This window comes from Oryctolagus cuniculus, chromosome 16 (assembly GCF_051225735.1).
Source record: "Oryctolagus cuniculus isolate XC-2025 breed Fujian yellow rabbit chromosome 16, ASM5122573v1, whole genome shotgun sequence".
NCBI lineage: Eukaryota > Metazoa > Chordata > Mammalia > Lagomorpha > Leporidae > Oryctolagus > Oryctolagus cuniculus.
The window spans coordinates 51,644,104-51,667,242 of NC_142882.1; the positions used below are offsets into that span (position 1 = coordinate 51,644,104).

The 23,139-nt window shown below is 45.3% G+C and overlaps 1 protein-coding gene across 2 annotated transcripts; it reads left to right on the forward strand.

The window, feature by feature from the left end:
- The first annotated feature begins 2,182 nt into the window (after positions 1 to 2,182).
- NUP42 (nucleoporin 42) lies at positions 2,183 to 19,912 on the forward strand. Of its 2 annotated transcripts, XM_002713713.6 has the most exons (7): positions 2,939 to 3,202; positions 4,801 to 5,029; positions 7,227 to 7,321; positions 13,059 to 13,135; positions 13,897 to 13,983; positions 18,465 to 18,549; positions 19,072 to 19,912. In XM_002713713.6, exons 1-7 carry the CDS (start codon positions 3,079 to 3,081, stop codon positions 19,644 to 19,646), a joined length of 1,272 nt encoding a protein of 423 aa, XP_002713759.1. In that variant the 5' UTR covers positions 2,939 to 3,078; the 3' UTR covers positions 19,647 to 19,912. The 2 variants fall into 2 exon arrangements, with proteins under 2 accessions (XP_069915751.1, XP_002713759.1); XM_070059650.2 differs by lacking the exon at positions 7,227 to 7,321 and having other exon boundaries at positions 2,183 to 3,202.
- Positions 19,913 to 23,139: the final 3,227 nt, after the last annotated feature.

Genomic DNA, 23,139 nt, shown 5'->3' on the forward strand with positions numbered 1-23,139 from the left:
TGCTCCACTTCTGATCCAGCTCCCTGCTAATGTGCCTGGGAAGCAGCAAATGATGGCCCAAGTACTTGGGCCACTGCTGCCCACATAGGAGACTCAGATGGAGTTCCAGGCTCCTGGCTTTGGCTTAGTTCAGCCCCAGCCATTGCAACCATTCGGGGAGTGAACCAGCAGTTGGAAGATTCATTTCTCTCTCTCTCTCTCTCTCTCTCTCTCTCTCTCTCTCTCTCTCTCTCTCTCTCTCCCCCTCCCTCCTCCCTTTCCCTCTCCCTCTCCCTCTCCCTCCTCCTCACTCCCTCTCTCTCCTCTCTCTGTCTCTCCTCTCTCTGTCACTCTGCCTTTCAAATAAACAAATCTTTTAAAAAAAAAAAAGTCAAAAGAGTTTGAAGGAACCCCCACCATACAACCTGGGCATGATTTGAGCATCAAAATGATAGTAATGGGCTATGACCCATTGAATAAAATCAGAAACCAAATGAGTCCATACTTACTGGAATAAATGAATGGAACCAAAGTTTGGTGAGGAATCAGCTTTTTTTTATTTTTTCAAAGTAACTCCCAAGTGGAGTAACCATGGTGGAGGAATTTGGCTGATGTGATCTTAATCGAGTGATGAAAGTGAATGTCACAAGTACTAGGACAAACTGCACAACCAACAGGTACAGTGCAGACCACAGCATCAGTTCTGTGATGAGCCTGCCAAAGATGCATGGTCTGAATCTAATCCTAATAAAACATCTAAAAGACCTGCATTGCAGAACTTCTACAAGGGTACCTGTGATCGGGGCTGTGACCTGTGCTCAGGTTAAGCCGCCTCTTTGGATGCTGGCATCATCAGGATGTGAGTTGGAGTCCCGGCTGCTTTGCTTCCGATCTAGCTCCCTGCTAATGTGCCTGGGAAGGACCCGGAAGATGGCCCAACTACCTGAGTCTCCACCATCAATACGGGAGACAAGAATGGAGTTCCTGGCTCCTGGCTTCAACTCAGCCCAGATCTGGCCATTTGCAGCCATTTGGAAAGTGAACCAGCTGAGAGATTTCTGTCTTTCTCTTTCTCATCTTGCTTCTCAAATATGTAAATCTTTAGAAATATAAACTGTAATCGCTAATCATGTCAAGGTTATGAAAATCAACTAAAGACTGAGGAAATGTTGGTACTGAAAGAGTCTATACAGAAAGATGACTAAGGCAATCATGATTCTAAACTTTAAAGGAAAGGACATTATTGGGACATTCAGCAAAATGCCCTAATTTTGAGTTTGTTACTGCTATACAGCACAATGTCCTTGTTGGACTTAAACACTATTTGGATGATGGGGTATTTGGTTGGCAACATACATTCCAATGGTTCAGCAGAAAACTTCTTTGTACTGTATTTCAAAAGTTGCCCATAAACTTGTTTCAAAGTGAATTACACTGATCTATTTAGAAAATACAGAAGCAGGCGGTCAGCCTAGCAGTTAAGACACTAGCATCCCTTAGGCTGGCGCCACGGCTCACTAGGCTAACCCTCCGCCTGCAGCGCCGGCACACCGGGTTCTAGTCCCGGTCGGGGCGCCGGATCCTGTCCCGGTTGCCACTCTTCCAGGCCAGCTCTCTGCTGTGGCCCGGGAAGGCAGTAGAGGATGGCCCAAGAGCTTGGGACCTGCACCCCATGGGAGACCAGGTTAAGCACCTGGCTCCTGCCATCGGATCAGCGCGGTGCACCGGCCGCGGCGGCCATTGGAGGGTGAACCAACGGCGAAAAGGAAGACCTTTCTCTCTGTCTCTCTCTCTCACTGTCCACTCTGCCTGTCAAAAAAAAAAAAAAAAAAAAAAAAAAAAAAAAAAAAAAAAAAAAACACTAGCATCCCTCATCAGAGAACCTGGATTCGAGTCCTGACTCCAGGTTCCTGCCAACGCAGATCCTGGGAGGCAGCACTGATGGCTCAAATACTGGGTTCCTACCATGCATGTGGGAGACCTGGATTGAGTTCCAGACTCCTGGCTTCAGGCCCAGCCCTGGCCATTGCCAGCCTTTTCAGAGTGAGCCAACAAATGTGGTAAGTCCCTTACCCTTGATTCTGTATGGCTCTCAATATTTTGTAAAAATTTTGTTTGAAAGGTAGAGTTAGAGAGATTTTCCACCCACTGGTTCACTCCCCAAATGGCTGCAATGGCAAGGGCTGGGTCTGGCCAAAGCCAGGAACCTGGAACTCCATCCGGGTCTCCAACACGAGTGGCAGGGGCCCACACACTTGGGAAGCCATCTGCTTTCCCAGGCACATAACCGGGTCGGAAGTGGAGCAGCCAGGACTTGAACCAGTGTATACATGAGATGAGGCATTGCAGGCAGCAGCTTAACCCACTGTGACACAATGCAGGCCCAATTTTTTTTTTTTTTTTTTTTTTTTATAAAATAAACCAGTTACTAGCAGTAGTTAGTGCCCAGTGCTGCTGTAGATTCAGCTGTTTCCAAAATCCTAAGTATTTGAGCACGAACAATAGTTCTCCCTGGACTCGAGCCGGCGCTCCTCGGTTCCATTCTTACTGATAGACCTTCAAACAGCAACCTTTAAAAAGTTTCTCGGGGTGTAAGAAAATAGCAGATAAAGGTCGTTATAACGCTTTTCAGTTGCAGCGCGTCCCACAAAGAATCAGCGTTTCCTGCGAATGTCCCAGCCGGTTTTATCTGTCATTTACAAGAACGACTTGCTCCCTCGAGCCGCGACTAACTTTCCCGCAGGGCCGTGCTTAACTTGGCGCATTCCGTGGGCGCGATCGCCTCTCATCTCGGACCCGGATCTTCGCAGGCGTCGGGGGCCCAACGTAACCACCCCGTCTCCATTTAACGGTTCAAGCGTCCCGCCTTCCCAGGCCACACCCAGTGCGGCAGGCCCGTCCCGCTCGTACACCCTATTGGCTCAACTCCACGCCTCTCATCGCGCCGGGGGCGGGCCCAGGGAGAAGAGCCCTTTTCCGGGCGCGAACAGATGACGACACAGTGGCGGGGTTGAGCGCCTTCGGTCGCTTGAGTCTCTGCGCTAGCTCACAGAGGACCGCTCGCTCTCAGAGGACGGCTCGCTCGGCGATGCGGTCGCTATGACCGTTTGTCAGTTTTTCCTTCAAGGCCGGTGCCGCTTTGGAGACCGATGCTGGAACGAACACCCCGGCGCCAAGGGTTCTGGCGGGGCACGGCAGCAGCAGCAGCAGCAGCAGCCTGCAGGTGACGCTTCCCGGGCGGGCACGGCCTGACATGGGGCCCGCGCGTCCCTCGTGGGTCCCCAAGCGGGGTCCGGCGCCGCCCAGCGCGGCTCAGGTGACCTGACGTGCGGGGATCGCGGCCTCCCGGGCCAGGCGGCGCGTGGTGCCCGGGCGCCCTCGTCGGAGCGCTGGTCCGTGGTGGCGATCTGTGGAGCGAGCGAGGCTCTGGCTCTGGCCCTGGGCGCTCGAGCCAGACAGAGAGTGTTTAGGTCAGAAGTGGCTGTCAGGGCCTCCTGGGGGGTTGCGTGGCGGCGGTGGGCGCCTCGGCGTGGTACACCGACGTGTAGCGGCCCTTTCCCGCGACCCCGAGGTTTACTGAATTCTTTCTTGGACGGAGAGGCTAGCAGCTTGGGTCTGAATCGGGGCTCCTCCTCGAGGGGTAGGCCGCTGCCCCCTTTGGAACTCTAATGCTAGCTGGGACTGCACCGCAGAGAAACGCACGCGCTCGGGAAGCCCTGGGAAGGGCTGCACCGGCCCCAGCGAGCTCTGCGGGGTCGCCCGGGGCTCGCCCCCCCACCGCGTCCGTCCTCCTGTCCTTTCGCAGCGTTGGTGGTGGCGTGGCTGGTCCCCGCTTCAGGAGCCAGCCCTGTTAGCGTCGGGCACAGTTGGTCGGGGGGTGAGCTATTCCCGATGAAAAAGTAGCACCCAGACTCCGAGGAAGGTGAGCGTGACCCGCTCGCCCCGAATGCTGAGTGCGTGCAGAAAGTGCAGGTAGCCCCTGGCAGATAAGTGGATTGAACCCCTAGGAACAAGAGTGTGTGTGGAATTAGAAGCGTGAGGAGGTGAGGTTCTGCGGTCGTGTCCTCACCCCCCAGAGGACTTGGAACTTTGGGGAGATAAGTTACCATTGGCTCCTGTTTGGGGGGGTCTGCTGCTGCTGCTGCAGCCTCCCCTCTTTCCTCTCTGGGTTTGTCAGGAAGAGTTGGCGATGCGCTTGTGTACCTGGGCGCACCTCCCATCATTCCCGTCTCTTAACATAGCTGATGGAGTAGCCCAGAGACAGGTGAATTACCTCTCTGGGCCCCAGCCGCGAAGTGATGAGTGACCATGACTGTCAGCACAGGACAGAGTCCCGTAATAATCTACTCATAGAACCGCAGTGCATTTTATCCACATATTAAATTACCTCTGCAGTCTCCCCAGGAGGAGAAGGGAGACTGAGGCACATCGATTTAAGCATCTATTCAAGGTCAGAGGGTAGAATCTAATCTTTTTTTTCACTGTCCTTTTTTTATTCTTGGTCCATTTATTCAGTGTTTTCTCAGACCCTGTAGGAGCAAAGAATGACAAAAACACAGTTTTTTATCCACAACGAGCTTCCGGTGTAATAGATCTGTGTCAGCTGAACCTACTATCATTATTTTTCTAAGGATTTTCAATCCTCTCTTAATACACAAAAATGCCATGAGACCACAGTATGATTTGCTAATATTGTAGTAGAATGTTGTCCTTATCAAACCTTATGTGTATGTCAACACATAACAAGATGAAACATAATGAAAATGTTAGAGATTTTGAAAGAGGAGTTACCAGTGAAATTGTTAATTTTGTTTATTTTAGGTAATAACAGACGTGGTTGGAATGCTAGCAGCCAGAGATACTCCAATGTTATCCAGCCATCCAGTTTTTCCCAGTCTGCGCCATGGGGAGGCAGCAGAGAGCAAGAAGGGCCGGCTGCCCGTGCCTTTGACGCTGGAGCTGCCTCTGTCAGGAGCAGGGGCTTCGGATTATCTGAGAACTCCTTTGCTTCACTTAGCTCTCATGGGCAGGAAGACGAAAAGAAACTTCTGTAAGTGAAAGCCTTCAGGAAAGTTACTCCCCGTTTCGTTGTTGTTGTTGTTCCCAAAAGCACTTGCAGTGTTTTCTTGAAAAAAGAAACAACTCACTGTTAAACAATCAGAGTATGCCGTGAACATTTGGTGCCCACTTTCCATATTGGAGCACTTGGGTTCAAGTCCCAGGTCTGCTTCCCATTTCAGCTTCTTGCTAATGTGCACCCTGGGAGGAGGCAGATGATGGCTCAAATATTTGGTTCCCTAATACCCATGTAGGAAACCCACATTGAATTCTGGGCTCCTGGCTTCATTCTGGTCCAGCCTCAGCTATTGTGGACATCTGGGGAATGAATGGGCAGATGGAAGATCTGCCTCTGTTTCTGTCTTTCAAATAAATAAATATAAATAACAAATTTCTTTTTTAAAAGTGTTTTCTTTTAAAAGAAATAAACCACTATTTAAAAAAATCAAAGTATAGAGTAGGCCTTAGGTCTAGCAGTTAAGAAATCCACATCCCATGTTGGCATGCCCAGCTTTGAGTTCTGGCTCTGTTCCTGTCTCTGACTTCCTGCCATGCACCCACTGGGAGGCAGCTTCAGTCCAGACCAGTCCTGGTGTGGTGCAGGCATTTTGAGAGTGAACCGGCACGTGGGAATTCTGTCTCTGTCTCTCTGCCTCTAAAATAAATAAGTAGATAAATTTTAAAAATCAGAATAAGCAAAAAGGTAAAAAGTCACCCATGATCCTGTAACTCAGAGCTAACCACTGATTTGCTATATCTCACCCTAGATTTTATTTCACTTAAAAATATATTACCTTTCCGTATGAGCAGAATGCCTGCTCTGGGCTGCACATGCTTTTCCCACTTTCTGCTGATGATACTGTATTGTGACTATTTTTCTGAAGTTCTTCCTGTGCAAGTTCATTGTAAAGGATGAGTTCTTTACAAAGTACAAGGTGATTTAAAACAGCTTGTGATCTTGGAGATCTCTGATGAAAGAATCTTCAAAAGGTTCATGAAAAGGCATATCATGAAAAAGTTATGCATGATTTTCAGAATTTCTTGCATTAGTATAAACACCCTTCGGGGCCGACTCTGTGGCACAGCAGGTTAAAGCGCCGCCTGCAGTGCCAGCATCCTATATGGGTGCTGTTTGAGTCCCAGCTGCTCTACTTCCGATCCAGCTCCCTGCTAATGCACCTGGCAAAGCAGTGGAAGATGGCCCAAGTGCTTGGGCCCCTGCATCCACATGGGAGACATGGAAGAAGCTCCTGGCTCCTGGCTTTGGGATCAGCTCAGCTCCAGCCGTTCTGTCCTTTCAAATTGAATATATCTTTTAAAAAAAGAAAAAGAAAGAATCAGATCTTTCCATGGCTTTGCCACAAAATAACTGTTGATATAAATCTATTTCCATTATGCAAAATATGAGAATTGGAAAAAATGATCTCTAAAGTTCTGTAACCCACTTTGAAAATTGTATAATTCTGTATCATTTCTGCTGTTCCTAGTTAAATGTTCACTGATGTTAATTATAATTAACAAAGAAAGATTAAAATTAGTGTATTGTATTTTATTATTTCTAGTTCTTTAAAAATGCTATCTGTGATAGTTTTTAAGTATATTTCTTAATGGGTCATTGTTTTAAAAATCAAAATTACTGACTTCTCTGACATTATAAATAATATAGCTATAAAATACAGTTCTTTCTCTTTTTTTTTTTTTTTTTTTTAATTTTATTTGAAAGGCAGAGAGAGTCAGAGGTTTCCACCCACTGGTTCACTCCCCAAGTGCTTGCAACAAATATGACTGGACTAGAGTAGGCCAAAACCAGGAGCTCAGAACTCAGACCAGGTCTCCCACCAGATTAGCTGGGAGGACCTAAGTACTTGAGTCACCATCTGCTGCATCCACAGTGTACACTAGCAGGAAGCGGGATCAGAAGCGAAGTAGCCGGGACTCAAACCAGGCCCTGCAGTGCGGGATACAGGCGTCCCAAGCAGGGCTGCAGCTGCTGTGCCGCACACTCACCCCTGTAGTTCAGATTTCTGTAAGCTGCTTTAAAAACATTCTTTAGGAAATATAAGCAAAGAAATCTAAAATTATGTTTAGTAGAATTTAAGATTTCAGTCATCGAAAATTGTAAATGATAAATTTTAGCAAACAGGATGTAAAAAAGATCTTTTACTCTATTTTTTTTCTTTTTTTTTTAGGGAAGGAATTATAAAAGATATGGTGGTTTGGAAGTCATCTGGGCAGTGGATGTTTTCTGTTTATTCACCAGTCAAAAGGCAGTCTAATATTTCAGGTAACTGAGAAGTTAGGTACCTTAAAAATGTGTTCTAAAGCTGTTATTTTCCAAAAATAAGATCATGCCAAATAAATGAACCACGAACAGTTACCATTAGGAGAGTTTGGACAAGATGCCTTCCTTTAGAATATCCCTTTCCCTTTTTCTTTTGTCCATAGTCCTTAAGCCCTTTATGATCTTAAACTTAGACCTCCATCCAGGTTTTTCCACCCACCTTGGTGGTCCTGGACCATCAACCTGGTAAGGAAACAGCAGGTATATAGCAGAGAGAACTCCCGCAGTCAGTACCCAAAACTCAGGGGCCTCCGCTGTTGTCATCCTGCTCACTCATTCTGTGTGCATTTGCGACACAGCACTCTAGTTACTCAGTCATTCAGCAAGTTGGCATTGAATTTCTTCTGTGCTGGGCCATGCTCAAAGTTTGGGGTGACTGGATGATGTACAGATTCCTCCCTTGCAAAGCTTATGTTCTTGGCAGAGAAAGGCAAGAGGTAATGCAGAGAAATAAGAGAATTTCAGACAGTGATATTTCTATAAAGGAAATAAAATATTAAGACTTTAGTCCATGTAAGAATTAATACTTAATTAGTAATGAAGTAGTTTTCATCAGTTCAGAATTAAACATAGTATCTATCACCCTAAAGAAGTGAGTCTCAAAATAAAGAAAGTGGAACCCTGAATAGAGTTGCCTGATAAAAATACAGGACATCCTATTAAATTTAAATTTCTCATAAACAAAGAATAGCATTCTTAGTATATATACAGCCCAAAATATTTGGGACACGCTTAGACTAAAGAAGTGTTTGAATGGCTGAAATTCAGATTTAACTGGGTGTCTTGTATATTTTTTTTCTGTAAAATTTATCAGTGGCCTCTTTTCTTTGATTTTTTTTTAAGATTATTTATTTGAAAGATGGAGTTACAGAAAGGCAGAGGCAGAGAGAGAGAGAGAGGGAGGTTCCATCTGCTGGTTCACTCCCCAAGTGCCAACAAAGGCCGGAGCCTGGCCTATCCAAATCCAGGAACCAGGAGCTTCTGCTGGGTCTCCTACATGGGTGCAGGGGCCCAAGGACTTGGGTCATCTTCTACTGCTTTCCCAGGCCATAACAGAGAGCTGGATTGGAAGTGGAGCAGCCAGGACTAGAACCAGCACCCATATGGGATGCCGGCACTGCAGGAGGTGGTTTTACCCGCTATGCTACAGCGCCAGCCCCACGTCCTGTATTTTTAGTTCCTAAATCTGGCATCCCTACCCCTGAGAGCCTTTCAGGGTCTGGACACGTTTAGAAACATTTTCATTAATTGCCATTTTCACCACACCGATGCTTTACTATTGATGCCAAAGCACTGTTGGATAAGACTGCTTAAATTTCAGCGTAGTCAAAGCAAAGACAGCAGACTGCTTGTAGAACCTAGCACTCAGAATAAGACCTTGTAAATGCCTTTTGAACTCCACAGTGTCCCCCAGGAAAGGTAAAAATGGTTGATGTTGTTAAATCTTCACCCCTGAGTATATAACTTTTTTTTAAAAGATTTATTTATTTATTTGAAAATCAGAGTTGCAGAGAGAGAGAGAGAGAGAGAGGTCTTCCATCCGATGGTTCACTCCCCAGACAGCTGCAACGGCCAGAGCTGTGCTGCTCCGAAGCCAGGAGCTTCTTCCTGGTCTCCCACGTGGGTGCAGGGGTCCAAGGAGTTGGGCCATCTTCTGCTGCTTTCCTGGGCCATAGCAGAGAGCGGGACAGGAAGTGGAGCAGCCAGGTCTTGATCTGGCACCCACATGGGATGCCGGTGCTTCAGGCCAGGGTTTAACCCACTGCGCCACAGTGCCGGCCCCCTGAGTACGTAACTTTTTAAAAACAATTCTCAGTGTCACTGGTGACAAGCCCACAGTCGCCTCTTCCTCATGTGTAAGTGTTATGGTTGTCTCCAGGGAAACATGGCTGGCTGATTTGTGAGCCAAGCCAGCCACTTTTTGTCCATTTTTATTTGTAAGAATGACAGCTATGGTTATTCAGACTTGGGTATTTGGCAGACACGTTCTTAAAAAATGGAGTGAGCTCTCTCTGTCTCTCTCTCACTGTCCACTCTGCCTGTCCAAAAAAAAAAAAAAAATGAAGTGAGCTTGTGCCTTCAGAGAAAACAACTAACAGTGATTATTGCCAGGAACAAAATTCAAGCTTTCAAGCAAAAACTAGAATCTTTTCTGTCACTATGAGCAATGTGGTTTCTCAGTACTTAAAGTCTCTTCTGGTGAGATAAGTGACATTAATAGTTGTGACTCTTTGGTACTGTATAACGTTATATGCCAACACTCAGAAGTTCTACATAAGTCACTGTATTTTCCCAGTGATCCTGTGTGTGACGTTATAAATGTTTGCATGGCTGAAAAGTCCATTCTACATACAAGATAAAACAGTGCATTTTAATATAATGGTACTAAAGTCTATTTTTTTTAAGATTTATTTATTTACTTGAAAGAGTTACAGAGAGGGAGAGAGAGAAATGTCTTCCATCTGCTGGTTTACTCCCCAAATGGCTGCAACAGCCATAGTGGGACTTGGGCCATCTTCTACTGCTTTCCCAGGCCATAGCAGAGAGCTGGGTAGGAAGTGGGACAGTCAGGACTTGAACCGGTGTCCACATGGGATGGCAGCGCTGCAGGCGGCGGCCTTACCCACTATGCCACAGCACCAGCCACCTAAGTCTTTTTTTTTTTTTTTTAAAGATTTATTTATTTACTTGAATGTCAGAGTTACACAGAGAGGGAAGGAGAGGCAGAGAGAGAGAGGTCCTTCATCCACTGATTCACTCCCCAGATGGCTGCAATGGCTGGAGCTATGCCGATCTGAAGCCAGGAGCTTCCTCTGGGTCTCCCATGTGTGTGCAGGGGCCCAAGGATTTGGGCCATCTTCTACTGTTTTCCCGTGACATAGCTGAGAGCTGGATCAGAAATGGAGCAGCCAGGTCTTGAATTGGCGCCCATATGGGATGCTGGCACTGCAGGCGGCAGCTTTACCCGCTACGCCCTACGCCACAGCGCCAGCCCCCTAAAAGTCTTAATATGGCTTAAGTCCACATTATAGCTAACCTTTAGGAAACTACCACTTGTCACATTTTGCTACAATATCAGAATATCCAGTTATCTGTGAAGGCCGTTTAGATCTTCCTTTCCGGAGTCCAGCTTTTCTTCATACACTTCGGCCAGAACAGCTTCTGGCAACAGAGTGAATGCAGAGGCTAAAACAAGATTTCCAAACCTAAAACAATGCTGTTCATCTCTCTAGGTATTTTTTGTTTTGGAAGATAGTTTTTTCATTTAAATGGATATGTAAGTGGCTTCTTGTAAATGATTGAACAAATATTTTCCAAATTCCTCTGTTTACATTTCAAATGTGGGAGTTATCTATATATGTAAAACACAGATCTTTGGGGTCTTTTAAGGGTTTTTTCCTTCTTAATGGTTCTTAAGAATGTAAATAGATCCTGAGACCAACTGTTTTTCTGTACCACTGTCCTTAGGCATCTGTTGTTTAGAATGAATTAATTTCCTGTGCAGCTAGAGTGATGCTACTTCTGTACCACCCTTGCAGGAATTGAGAAAATAGCACAAATTATTTCCTGTGTTCTGTGGTTCAGAAGAGGAACCCTGGTTGAGCTATACCTGGAAGGTATAGAAAGTAGCTAGGGGAACAGTGTTAATTTAGATAGAGTGGTTATCCTTTCTTATAAAGTGGGATTGGAACTGAGTTCTGAGTGATGAGAAAGTAGTGGTTATGGGAAGATTTGGAGAGAACATTCCTGGCAGTAGCATAGGGGATTCAAAAGCCCTGAGTTGGGAATAAGAGTGGCCTTGTAGAAGAACAGCTGAGGCCTGAATCGCTGGAGGGGAGTAAACAAGGCAGAGAGTAGTATGACTTAGGGTCACAGAAGAAGCCAGGTCACGTCTCATTGGGCCTAATTACCCTGGGCGGGCAGCCCTGAAGAGCAGGAGACGGAGACGGTGCTTTCCAGTCAGGAAATGCTTGCTCAGGCTGCTGTGTGAAAACAAAAATAATTTGTTGGGAGCAGAGACAGGAGTAGAGGCAGGGAGAGAAGTAGGTGATTGCTGTTGAGGACGGCATTGAAATTATTCACAGAATTGGTCAAATTCAGGCCGTTTCAGAGCTAGAACTAGCACGATGCTGATTAAATATGAGAAAAGAGATATCCAAGATGACTCCTGAGTGCTTTGGGCTGAGCAGTTGATAGGTGTGGGAAGGACAAGTCACTGGAGGCCATCCAGGGTCCCGACTTGAATGTTTAATCTTTACTCTGAGGCACAGGTCTTTGGAGTTATTTGTATTCTTGGAGTTAATTATGTCTGCGTTAATTCTCTAGAAAATAACTCAAACACATGCTTTCCTTTCTTAATAAGCTTTCAATTATAAGACATAGCTGTAGAAAATTTGGAAAAGCATAGGAATATGTAAATAAAATGAAAATCACCTAATATTACAAAGATATTGTATATACTCACAAATATATTTCTTGTTTATATATATGAATATAAAATTAGGACCCTAGGCCGGCGCCGTGGCTCAATAGGCTAATCCTCCACCTTGCGGCGCCGGCACACCGGGTTCTAGTCCCGGTTGGGGCGCCGGATTCTGTCCCGGTTGCCCCTCTTCCAGGCCAGCTCTCTGCTATGGCCAGGGAGTGCAGTGGAGGATGGCCCAGGTGCTTGGGCCCTGCACCCCATGGGAGACCAGGAAAAGCACCTGGATCCTGGCTCCTGCCATCGGATCAGCACGGTGCGCCGGCTGCAGCGGCGGCCATTGGAGGGTGAACCAACGGCAAAGGAAGACCTTTCTCTCTCTGTCTCTCTCTCTCACTGTCCACTCTGCCTGTAAAAAAAAAAAAAAAAAAAAATTAGGACCCTAATCTGGTTTTGTGTTCTTTTTTGTTTGCAGTTTGTCTGTTACTAAAATCCTGGGATGAAATCCTTACATATAACACCCTGTGTTTATATATATATAATTATCTTCAGAGGTTAAGTCTTAGAAATTTTATTATAAGTCAGAGTGTGAGCATTTTAGGACCTGGTGATGCTCATTGACAATTTTTCCCCAAGAAAAACTGTTCTGTTCCCTTAATAGTAATTTAGGAGACTATACATTTCCCATATCAGAAACAATAAATATCTGTTTTTAATTTTTGCCAGTCCAGTAAATATGCATTTTATCACTATTTTAAGTTGCATTTTAAAAATTTAGCTATTTTATTTATTTACTATTTGATTTCTTTTTTGTAAATTGCCTATGCATTCTTGCCCATATTATTTTTCTTACCAATTTGTGAGAACTACTCATACACTGAAATTAGCTCTTTTGTCATGGATATTACAAGAATAGTTTTCTGAGTTTACTATTTGTCATTTAATTTTGTTTATTGTGGTTTCTGACAGGATGTTTTTGGACAGAAGTATGAATGTATGTGTTCAAATATTTTCCTTTGTTATTCCTACTTCATTTCTTGAGAAAATTCTTCCCAATGAAAGACCAAATAACCCACTCTGATTCTAATTTTGTAGTTTACTAAACATGAGATAAGTGATAGGCTTTCAGTTTCTCCTTATGCTTATGAGAGTTTTCTAATAATCAACATTAGCATATTTTCTTGTCTAGCACCTTTAGCTTTACTATCAAAATTATTAATATTGATCTTAAAGATTCCAATTGATTCCTCACTTCAGGTTTTACAGACATATCACCAGAGGAGTTGAGGCTTGAATACCATAACTTCTTAACCAGCAATAACTTACAGAGTTATGTAAGTTTGTTTCCTATTCATCTACCTCAATAACAGACGAGCTGTTCATTACTGTGTCTTTGGAGTGGCTTGCTTGTGTGTTGCAGAGTTGCTGAGGTCTGTCATTTTCTTCAGGACAGGCTATTTTTATTTTCTAAATTAGGTTCTTTGAAATTTGTTGGTAATCTATAATGATAATGCATTTTGACTGTAGTGACTAGGAATATAATTTTTGTTATAAATGAATTACCCAGCAATCAGCCTAAAAATCAAACCCTTTCATCTTTTGACAGACATTTATTAAGGATCTGTTCGGTGCAGATCCCATGATGACTGCTAGAAAAACAGTTAAGTAAGATGCAGTCGATGATACGGATCAACACCCTTACATCAAATACCAAAAAACAGATAACAGTAAAAATATGGGCTAGGAAAAGTTGGCGTTCCTAACAGAAACAATCTAAATTTTGTGTTTTTCTGTTGTCTGCAGTCATGATCATGCATTTCAACTAGTACACATGTTCAGCTCCCATCCAAATGTCACGCACTCTGCTGCCAGGTGCTAGTGATCCTTAACTAGGTGATACAAGGAGTGGAAGAGCAGGGAGAGGGACTAGCGCTGGAGTATCCATGGCGAATCAGGGTGGGATCAATGCAGGTTTTGCAGGTTAATGCACCAGAGAACTGTTAGAGAAACTTTCCTTGATTTTGATGAAGTTGTTATTGAAGAGACTAACATACATCCAATACTGAATCATCATTTTTTTCTCTTCTCTCTTCAGCTAAATTCTGTCCAACAGTTAATTAATCAGTGGAGGAACAGGGTAAATGAGCTGAAAAATATAAATGCCTCAACTCAGGCGGCTTTGGTGAGTATCAGCAGACTTCAGGGAAGTAGCTGGCCTGCTGCCTGTGCTGCAGAGTCTGCTTCACCTTGCGTTTGGGGAGCAAAGCAAGCATTCTCTCTTGAGAGTTATAAAGCCTGTATTCCCAGCATAACAACACTGAGAATCTAGGCCCTGGCATTTTCATCTGTTCTCAGTTGGAAAGCAGAGATGATTATGCTTTTTAGAGTCAAGCTGTTAACTTTATTTTTTTAAAGATTTATCTATTTATTCAAAAGTCAGAGTTGCACAGAGAGAGGAGAGTCAGAGAGAAAGAGAGAGGTCTTCCATCCAATGGTTCGCTCCCCAATTGGCTGCAATTGCTGTAGCTCACCCATCCGAAGGCAGGAGCCAGGAGCTTCTTCCAGGTCTCCCACACGAGTGCAGGGGCCCAAGGACTTGGGCCATCTACTGCTTTCTCAGGCCATAGCAGAAAGCTGGATCGGAAGTGGAGCAGCCGGGTCTCGAACTGACGCCCATATGGGACACCAGTGCTTCAGGCCAGGGCGTTAACCCACTGCGCCACAGTGCCTGCCCCATAGTTTTTAACTTTAGTAGTACTAGTTTTGAGAATTGGAAAATATTTCATAAATTCAAGTATTTAAAGTTACCTGAGTTCTTAAGAAAAGTTACTTTGAAAAGTGACAGGAATGTACAGACTAACGTGCACTTGAGTGACTGAAAGATACTCACCGTAGTGGGTTCCTAGTCAGCCACAGAAATGCTGCTAGAAGACTTAGAAAGGATCTTCAGAACGTTCTTGCAAAATGTATTATGAAAACATTGTACTCCAAATCCATTTACCTTTTAATTCCATTTTTCTACAAACTTTCCAAAGGCCCCTTGTATGCTCACCTGTCTCCACAGATCCATGGTCCTGACTATAGCAAGTTTGCTTTTCTATTTCTGTCAATAAAATTGTGATTTTTCTACCCCATAAAAAAATCCTTAAGAACGTTATTTTAAAACAAGAAATTGGGGGCCAGCACTGTGGCATAGTAGGTTAGGCATCTGCCTGCAACGCCAGCATCCCATGTGGGTGCCAGTTCGAGTCCTGGCTGTTCCAATTCCAATCCAGCTCCCTGCAAATGGTCTAGGAAAGCAATGAATAATGGCCCAAGTCCCTGGGCCCTACATCCACGTGGGAGACCTGGAGGAAGCTCCTGTCTCCTGGCTTCGGATCAGCCCAGCTCCAGCCCTTGTGGCATTTGGGGGGTGAACCAGCAAATGGAAGACATAACTCTCTGTCTCTCCCTCCCTCTGTAACTCTGTCTCACAAGTAAATAAATAAATCTTTGCAAAAAAAAAAAGCAAGAAATTTACATTCAGAATGTTAGTAACCTAGTAACCCCAGTTCCTCCAGCAGTTTAAAGCTTCTGCTGTAAAAGTCCCGGGAGTGGTATCTGCCTAACAGCAATTGCTGACCGTCGCAGCGTCCTCCCCTCCCTTGCATACCTGCTTCCTAGCCAGTGTACAGCCATGCCCAGGCTGGTTCCTTCCCCTTTCAGCTGCTGTGCCATTGGAATTGAGTGGGCCATCTTGGAAGTGGCCTGTCCCTAGGTGAGAGTGGCCTGTAGTCAGTAATGAGAGCTGGAGAAGGGAAACTGATCCAAAGAACCTGGAGCCGGAAATCCCGAGCTCTTGGCTGGTGTCCTCGGGCCCCTCTGTGGGTAGGGGTCTGGAACAGCCCACCTATCGCTGCCTTAGCATGTGTGGCAGCCCCTTCCGTCTGCCTGCGGGGTGGTGACCTACTGTATGGATGTGCTAGAACGTGTTCATCTGTTTTCCTGCTAATGAAGAGCAAACCGAGGGAGCAGAGTCAAACCTAAGAGCGAAAAGTACGTGCTGCCTGCTTCCATCTGTGTGACCCTCCGCACAGCTGTCAGCCACAGTGACGGAAATGTTCTAAATCTTGATCGAGGTAGTTTGTCAAAACTCTTTGAAATATGTACCAAAAATGGTGCACTTTATTGTGTAAAATCTATACCTCTAAGTAAAGTTTTTTGTTTTTTTCTTTAAAAAAAAAAAAAAAGCTGTTGGAGCGTCCTTTGCTCAGGAAAGGCCTCTCGGAGGGAGGAGTCAGGGAGAAGCTCCCGGAAAGGGAGGCGGAGGTTTCGGGGGTGAGAGACCTCCCTCAGCAGGGACTAGCAGGGGAAAAGGAAATGTTCAATGGATTTTAGTAGTAGCCTCTTTTTTTTAAAAGATTGATTTATTTATTTGAAAGGCAGAGTTGCAGAGAGCCATAGGTCTTCCATCTGCTGGTTCACTCCCCAAATGGCCGCAGCGGCCGGAGCCGTGCTGATCTGAAGCCAGGAGCTTCTTCTGGGTCTCCCACATGGATGCAGGGTCCCAAGCACTTGGGCCGATTTCCACTGCTTTCTCAGGCCATACCGGAGAGCTGGATCAGAAATTGAGCAGCCAGGACTCAAACCGGTGCCTATGTGGGACGTCAGCACTGCAGGCAGTGGTTTTACCCACTATGCCACAGCGCCGGCCCCAGTAGTAACTGTTTAATGAGATAATTATATTCAAGCATTAAATTGCATATCCTATAGAGGTCTCTTTCTCCTATTGTCTAGATTTCTTTTTGTTTTAAGATTTATTTTATTTATTTGAAAGATAAGAGTTACAGAGAGAGGTAGAGACAGAGAGAGAGGTCTTCCATTCCACTGGTTCACTCCCCAGATGGCCGCAATGGCCACAGCTGAGCTGATCCAAAGCCAGGAGCCAGGATGCTTCTTCCAAGTCTCCCATATGGGTGCAGGGGCCCAAGGACTTGGGCCATCTTCTACTGCTTTCCCAGGCCATAGCAGAGAGCCGGATCGGAAGTGGAGCAGCTGGGACACGAACCCGTGCCCATATGAAATGCCAGCACTGCAGACGGGGGCTTTAACCCACTGTACCACAGCACCAGCCCCTAGATTTCTTAATAAATGCAGATCTTCCCTTATAATATAGATATCAAAGTGTACTATCAAGAATATTTTTCTGGGGGCTGATGATGTAGTGCAGCAGGTTAAGCTGCCGCTTGCAACCAAATCAGAGTGCCAGTTTGCGACCCAGCTGCTCTGCTTCCCATCCATCTCCCTGCTAATGCGCCTGGGAAGGCAGCAGAAGATGGCCCAACTACTTGGGCTCTTGTCATCCGTGTGGGAGAACAGTATGGAGTTTCTAGCTTCTGGCTTTGGCCTGACCCACCCCTGGCTATTGCCACCTTTTGGGGCAGGGACCAACAATGAAAGATCTCTGTCTCTCTTCCCCCTTCCCCCTCCCCCTCCCCCCACCCCCCGTTGCTCTACTTTTCAAATAAGTGAATAAATAAAGTATGTATGTACGTGTATATACCCATGCCCCATGGGTACAGGTGTTTAGCCTAGCAGATAAGATGCCTGCCCGCATTGGAAGGTCTGCATCTGATTCCCAGCTCTTGCTCTTGGCCCCAACTTTCTGCCAGTACAGACTCTGTAAGACAGCAGTAATGGCTGAAATAACAGGTTTCTTGCCACACATGTGGAAGTAAATAAGAATAAGCTATCTTTGTGATTATACATGCTCACGGTAGAAATTTTTTAAAAAACACAGATAACTCCCTCAGGGACTGGCATTGTGGTATTGTGGGTTAAGCTGCTTCCTGTAGTGCCGTCATCCCGTATGAACATGGGTTAGAGTTCCCTGCTAATGTGCCTGGAAAAGCAGTGGAAGATGGCCCGTCACGTGGAAGACCTGGATGGAGTTCCAGGTTTCTGGCCTCAACCTGGCTCAGTCCACATTGGGGAGTAAACCAGCAAATGGAAGAGATTTCTCTATGTGTGTCTGTCTCTTCCTCTTTCTATGTAACTCTGCCTTTCAAATAAATAATTTTTTTTAAAAGAAACAGTTAGAATTCATCAAACAGAGACCATCACTATTAACTTACTGATGTACATTTTTCTATATATATTTATATTATTAGTAGCTATAATTACATTGTTTATCCAGTATTTGAATTATATCCTATCCTTTTCAACATCATATTATGGGCACTTTTTCCATGTTAAACAATTAAACACATTAAACCTTATATATATGGTACACACACACACACACACACACGCACACTTGTTTGAGCGAGACAGACCAACAGGCTCCCATCTGCTTGTTTACCTGCAATGGGCAAGACTGAGTCAGGCTACAGCTGGGAGCTGGGAACTCAGTCCAGGTCTCCTACATGGGCAACAGGGGCCCAATTACTTGAGCCGTCACCTGTTGCCTCCCAGGGTGCAGGAAACTAGAATAAGCACCAGGGTGGGTTTCGAACCCAGGATTCCAACATGGGATTCAGGCATCCTAACCAGCAACTTGACCACAAGGCTAAACATTTAGCACACAATTTCACACTTTTATAAACACATATTTTAAAAACTGAATTTGGCTGTACAGTGTGGAGGAAAGGTACTTTATTATTTGCATACCATTTTTTTTTAAAGCTCTCTGATGTAAAGGATGGAATGAATCAAGCAGCCCCTACGTTTGGATTTGGCAGTGGGCAAACAACAACCTTTGGATCACCAGGTAAGTGATACATGCAGACCTTCACTGATTTAGAAAAGTCGAACTTAAAAGGCTTCAAGTTATAAAGCCGAATCACCCATGCAGATTCTCCCACCTTACATTAGGCAGCATGGAAGAACTGGCTTGTCAAGCATTTGTGTGAGCAAGGCCAGAATGGGCATGATGTTTAAAGGATCCTACGATTGGGGAATGATTATTTCAGGAGTTTCACAAGAATATGTAACTATGGTGGCAGCACTTTCGGGAGGTTTCTGTTGCTCTGTGTACCAGCAGGGCACTGTCATTACAGCTGTGAGATGGGGTGACAAGCTGCTGGTGAAGTCCACCCCCTGTTCCCTTAGCTTTTCCTTGGGGTTGGGGTAAACCAGAGTGGAAATGAGGCCCATAGTAGAAGAGACAGGGCTGTGGGGTTAGTGTGTTCTAACTTCCCAACCTCAAAACATGGCAGAAATAAGGACAGCAGGGAGTATAACATAGCCTTGTCTTCTGACTGTAATAGATTTTTCCTCCTGTATTTTGCAGGTTTTCCAGTGAAAAACAGCAGTAATAATGCTCAGGTCTTTAGCTTTAAACTAAACTCTGGATTTGGCACTGCCCCTTCTGGAAGCCAGTCAGTGTTTGGGGGTCCTCCAACGTTTGGAGCAGTCCCCTCTGCCGGTTCTGCCATCTCTACTTCCACTCCAACTTTCGGATTTGGGAAACCTGAAGTCACATCTGCTGCTTCATTTTCATTTAAAAGCCCTGCAGCTTCCAACTTTGGATCGCCAGGATTTTCAGGATTTCCGTCTTCCTTGGCGGCAGGCCCAGCCGGAGCCCCAGCAGCCCCAGCCTGTGGCAGTGGCGGTTCTGTGGCTGGTTTTGGTCATGTGAGCTCACAGTCACAGACTGCGTTCTCTAAGCCATCTAATGACATCTTTGGAAATGGCAGCATCTCCACCCCTCTCCCAGTATCAAATGTCATTGTCACAAAAGATAACGTGTTATTTACAGCCAAGGATCAGCTAACAGCAGAAGAACTGGAACAATTTCAATCCAAGAAATTTACTCTGGGAAAAATTCCACTAAAGCCACCACCTCTGGAGTTTCTAAATATTTAAAAGGATGCTTGCTTTTAAATGCAAAAAAGAATGTGTTTTGAAATTATTTTGAGCGGTTCATATGAAAAAGCAGACACACATATGCATATATGTACATATGTAGACATACACATAAGGAATATAAGGTTTTGCATTTTCACTTTTTTCTTAAAGCTAATTATTTAAGTAAAACAACAAAACTACTTAGCAAGAAGGGAAATTTTTTGTACTGTAATTATGAATACAGCTGAAAAATTTGCACTGAATAAAGTACTTTTCTCATTGTATACCACTTGTCTCACCCTTTAAAATGTTATCTTTAATTTTTTTTTAGGAAGGAGATAATTTATTGAGGGGAGATGCTCAAATGTTTAGCTTACTTGTAGGATAACATTGGTGGCAAGACTTCATGTGGAAGATTCTCTAAAAGACATAACTAATTTAATTTCAAGAGTGACAGCTCTTCAATGACCTGGGGAGCCTTCACGCCTCATGATTTGGTTCTGTCTCAAATCTGGCTGCCTCCTGGACCACCATTCATGTCTTCTTCAATGGTTTTTGTGTTGGCTTAGTGTCTATATAATTGTTTTAATTCCTCACAGCAGTCAGGTGGAGAAGGAACAGAGAGTACGGTCTCCTGTGAGTGACTGGCGTGCGGTGGCTAGAGCTGCTGCTAGGATTCTGAGACAGGTTTGGACTCCCGGTGTGCTCTGGGTGGGGGGGGGGGGGGGATGGAGAGGCACTGCACGACGATCCGCACACCGAAGGCCTGAGGCCCGAGTTCTGTGCTTGCCCAGGTTTCAGAATGTACATAGCACCGCCACAGCAGTTCCTCCCACGGATCTGGTGTTGAGCTGACTTCTTTAAGTGAAAACCTTACCCAATAAAGGATGTGCTGTCCAAATGGTTTTGCTTTATATGTAAAAGATTCAGTCCTGAAAGGATCCAAATTACCCATTAAACTTGAAGAACTGTGTGATTTTGACAGGTCTGAAATCCCTGCATTGAAAGTAGGGTCCACAGCCAAGGTTTTTTGTTGCTGTGGTTTCTTCGTAATAAGCAGATGTTCAGAGTCGCTTTATAACTGCAGACAACCCAAATGCTATCAGGTGACTAGATAAACTGTGGTATCATCTATGAAGGAGGATTAGTGATACAGCAATATGGATCAGTATTAATCGTGTTGAGTAGAAGAAGGCAGACCTCACCAAGAGGAAAAAGCAAACATAACACATGTAATCTGTAAAAAGTTACTCAGTGCTTGCCTGGGAGACAGGGATGGGAGGGCCTGGGCTTCATAACGAAGCTAAAGGAAACTTGGGGGACTATGGCTGAGTTCATTGTCTTGATTGCGATGATGACTTCATGAATGGATACATATGTCAAAACTCATTGAGTTGGATGCTTTAAAGATGTACTGCATTGTACCTAAAATATACCTCAATTGGAAGAATGAACTAAAGTAAAATAGTGTGTGACAGAGAAAAAAGAATCCTTAACATAGTATTCACAACAGCCAAATGTATATGGTCATGTGTAGCTTAACAGGGATAGCTTCTGAGAAATGAGCCATTAGCTCACTTCATCCTTGTGTTAGCATCACAAAATAGCCTACCACACAATTGGCTAGAAGGGATAAATTCACGTGAGGTCCGTTGATGAAAATGTCATTGCAGCACTTGGCTGAGTATATCCTTACAGTGGATAACACACAGCCTTGGAAAGAAATTCTGACACATGCTACAGTGTGGGTAAACCTTAAGGATACACAAGTGGTATAAGCCTGGCACAAATACTTGTCTGAGTCCACCCACGTGCAGCAGTTAAATTCACAGGGACGGCAGAATGGTGGTTGTCAGTGGCCGGGGAAGGGCAGAACCGGGAGCGACTGTTTAACAGGTGCAGAGTTCCCATACTGCAGGGTGCAAGGGTTCTGGATGTCAGCTGGTGAGGGTTGCACAGCAGGGCGCGTGTATTTAATGTCACCAATTAGCCAAATGTTTTAAAGGGGGAATTTAATTACATGTATTTTACTACCCAAAAAATTGTTTTCCTCTGAGGAAAATTGGACACAGGCACAAACAGCCCTCGGCATGTCTTTTCCACATTAAGTGGTAGCACAGGGTGCGTACCCGAGAGACTTCTTCCGGAGTTCTGAGCTAGCTACTTTACTGTCATTCAGGCCACTGCTGAAGTGTCCAGAGATGTCACTTTGTAAACTGACTCCCAGGTTTGCTTGATCCCTCCTAATGGGTCCTTTCCACTCACTCACTCAGTTTATGTCAGTAAAACTGCAGAAGCCTTTTTTTTTTTTTTTTACAGAAATGTATTTGAAAGTCAGAGTTGCACAGAGAGGAGAGGCAGAGAGAGAGGTCTTCCATCCAATGGTTCACTCCCCAGTTGGCTGCAACAGCCAGAGCTGCGCCGATCAGGAGCCAGGAGCTTCTTCCAGGTCTCCCACGCGGGTGCAGGGGCCCAAGGACTTGGGCCATCTTCCACTGCTTTCCCAGGCCATAGCGGAGAGCTGGATAGAAGAGGAGCAGCCGGGACTTGAACCGGCACCCATATGGGATGCTGGCACTTCGGGCCAGGGCGTTAACCCACTGCGCCACAGCGCTGGCCCTGCAGAAGCAATATTACATCTTCATTAGCGTGTCAGGAGGCACCTCATTGCTTTGTGCTGCTACTGGTGAAGTGAATTTGCTTGAGGCGGAGTCGGGAAGGTTTCTCCACTTCAAAATGACCAACTTTCCTTTTGTAATTAATAAACGCCTATGACGAGATTCTTCGCGATGGTGTGTATCTTGTTCTGCAGACTTTCACCTGGGGGTTCTTGGCATCAGTTGATCATTTTTTCACCTGCATCAGTCATTACTATGATGACTGGAAAATACTAAGTTGATTTTCACTGTCTCTGTATCTGATGAACCGTGAAGCCAGGCTTAGTCAAAAGGGCCACGCGGTGCTTCTTGCACCCGTCTCGTCCTCCTGGAGTCCTGCTTATCATTCCAGAAAGCTTGGCGCACAGGGTCATCAGAAGATGGCCTCGAAGACAGATGTGAGGACCAGGTTGATGATACCACATCACTAAGTTTGTCTCCATGTCCACCAGGCTGTGGCTCAAGAGAAATAAGGGCTGCTAGGGAACTTGATGCCATTTTATTTCATCTTCAGTTTTGAAACCAAATTTGGACTTTGTTCAGGATCCCCAATTTCTTTAGTAAGTTGTTCTCTGGAATGAACCCCGCTGTAAGGGTTGTTCACCAGTGCCTTCATGAGGGCGTGTAATTGAGAGAAGCTGTGACTGACAGGACACTGCCCACTTTTTTTTTTTTTTTAAACAGGCAGAGTGGACAGTGAGAGAGAGAGAGGCCACTGCGGCCGGCGGCTGCGGCTGGCGCACCGCGCCTAGCCGAAGGCAGGAGCCAGGAGCCAGGTGCTTCTCCTGGTCTCCCATGGGGTGCAGGGCCCAAGCACTTGGGCCATCCTCCACTGCGCTCCCTGGCCACAGCAG

What these genes read in the sequence shown, in the direction of transcription:
- NUP42 (XM_002713713.6), top strand. Translation starts at nt 3,079, where the DNA reads ATGACCGTTTGTCAGTTTTTCCTTCAAGGCCGGTGCCGCTTTGGAGAC. An exon ending in GAAGACGAAAAGAAACTTCT is followed by an intron (nt 5,030 to 7,226) that starts GTAAGTGAAAGC and finishes TTTTTTTTTTAG; the next exon opens with GGAAGGAATTATAAAAGATA. An exon ending in GCAATAACTTACAGAGTTAT is followed by an intron (nt 13,136 to 13,896) that starts GTAAGTTTGTTT and finishes TTCTCTCTTCAG; the next exon opens with CTAAATTCTGTCCAACAGTT.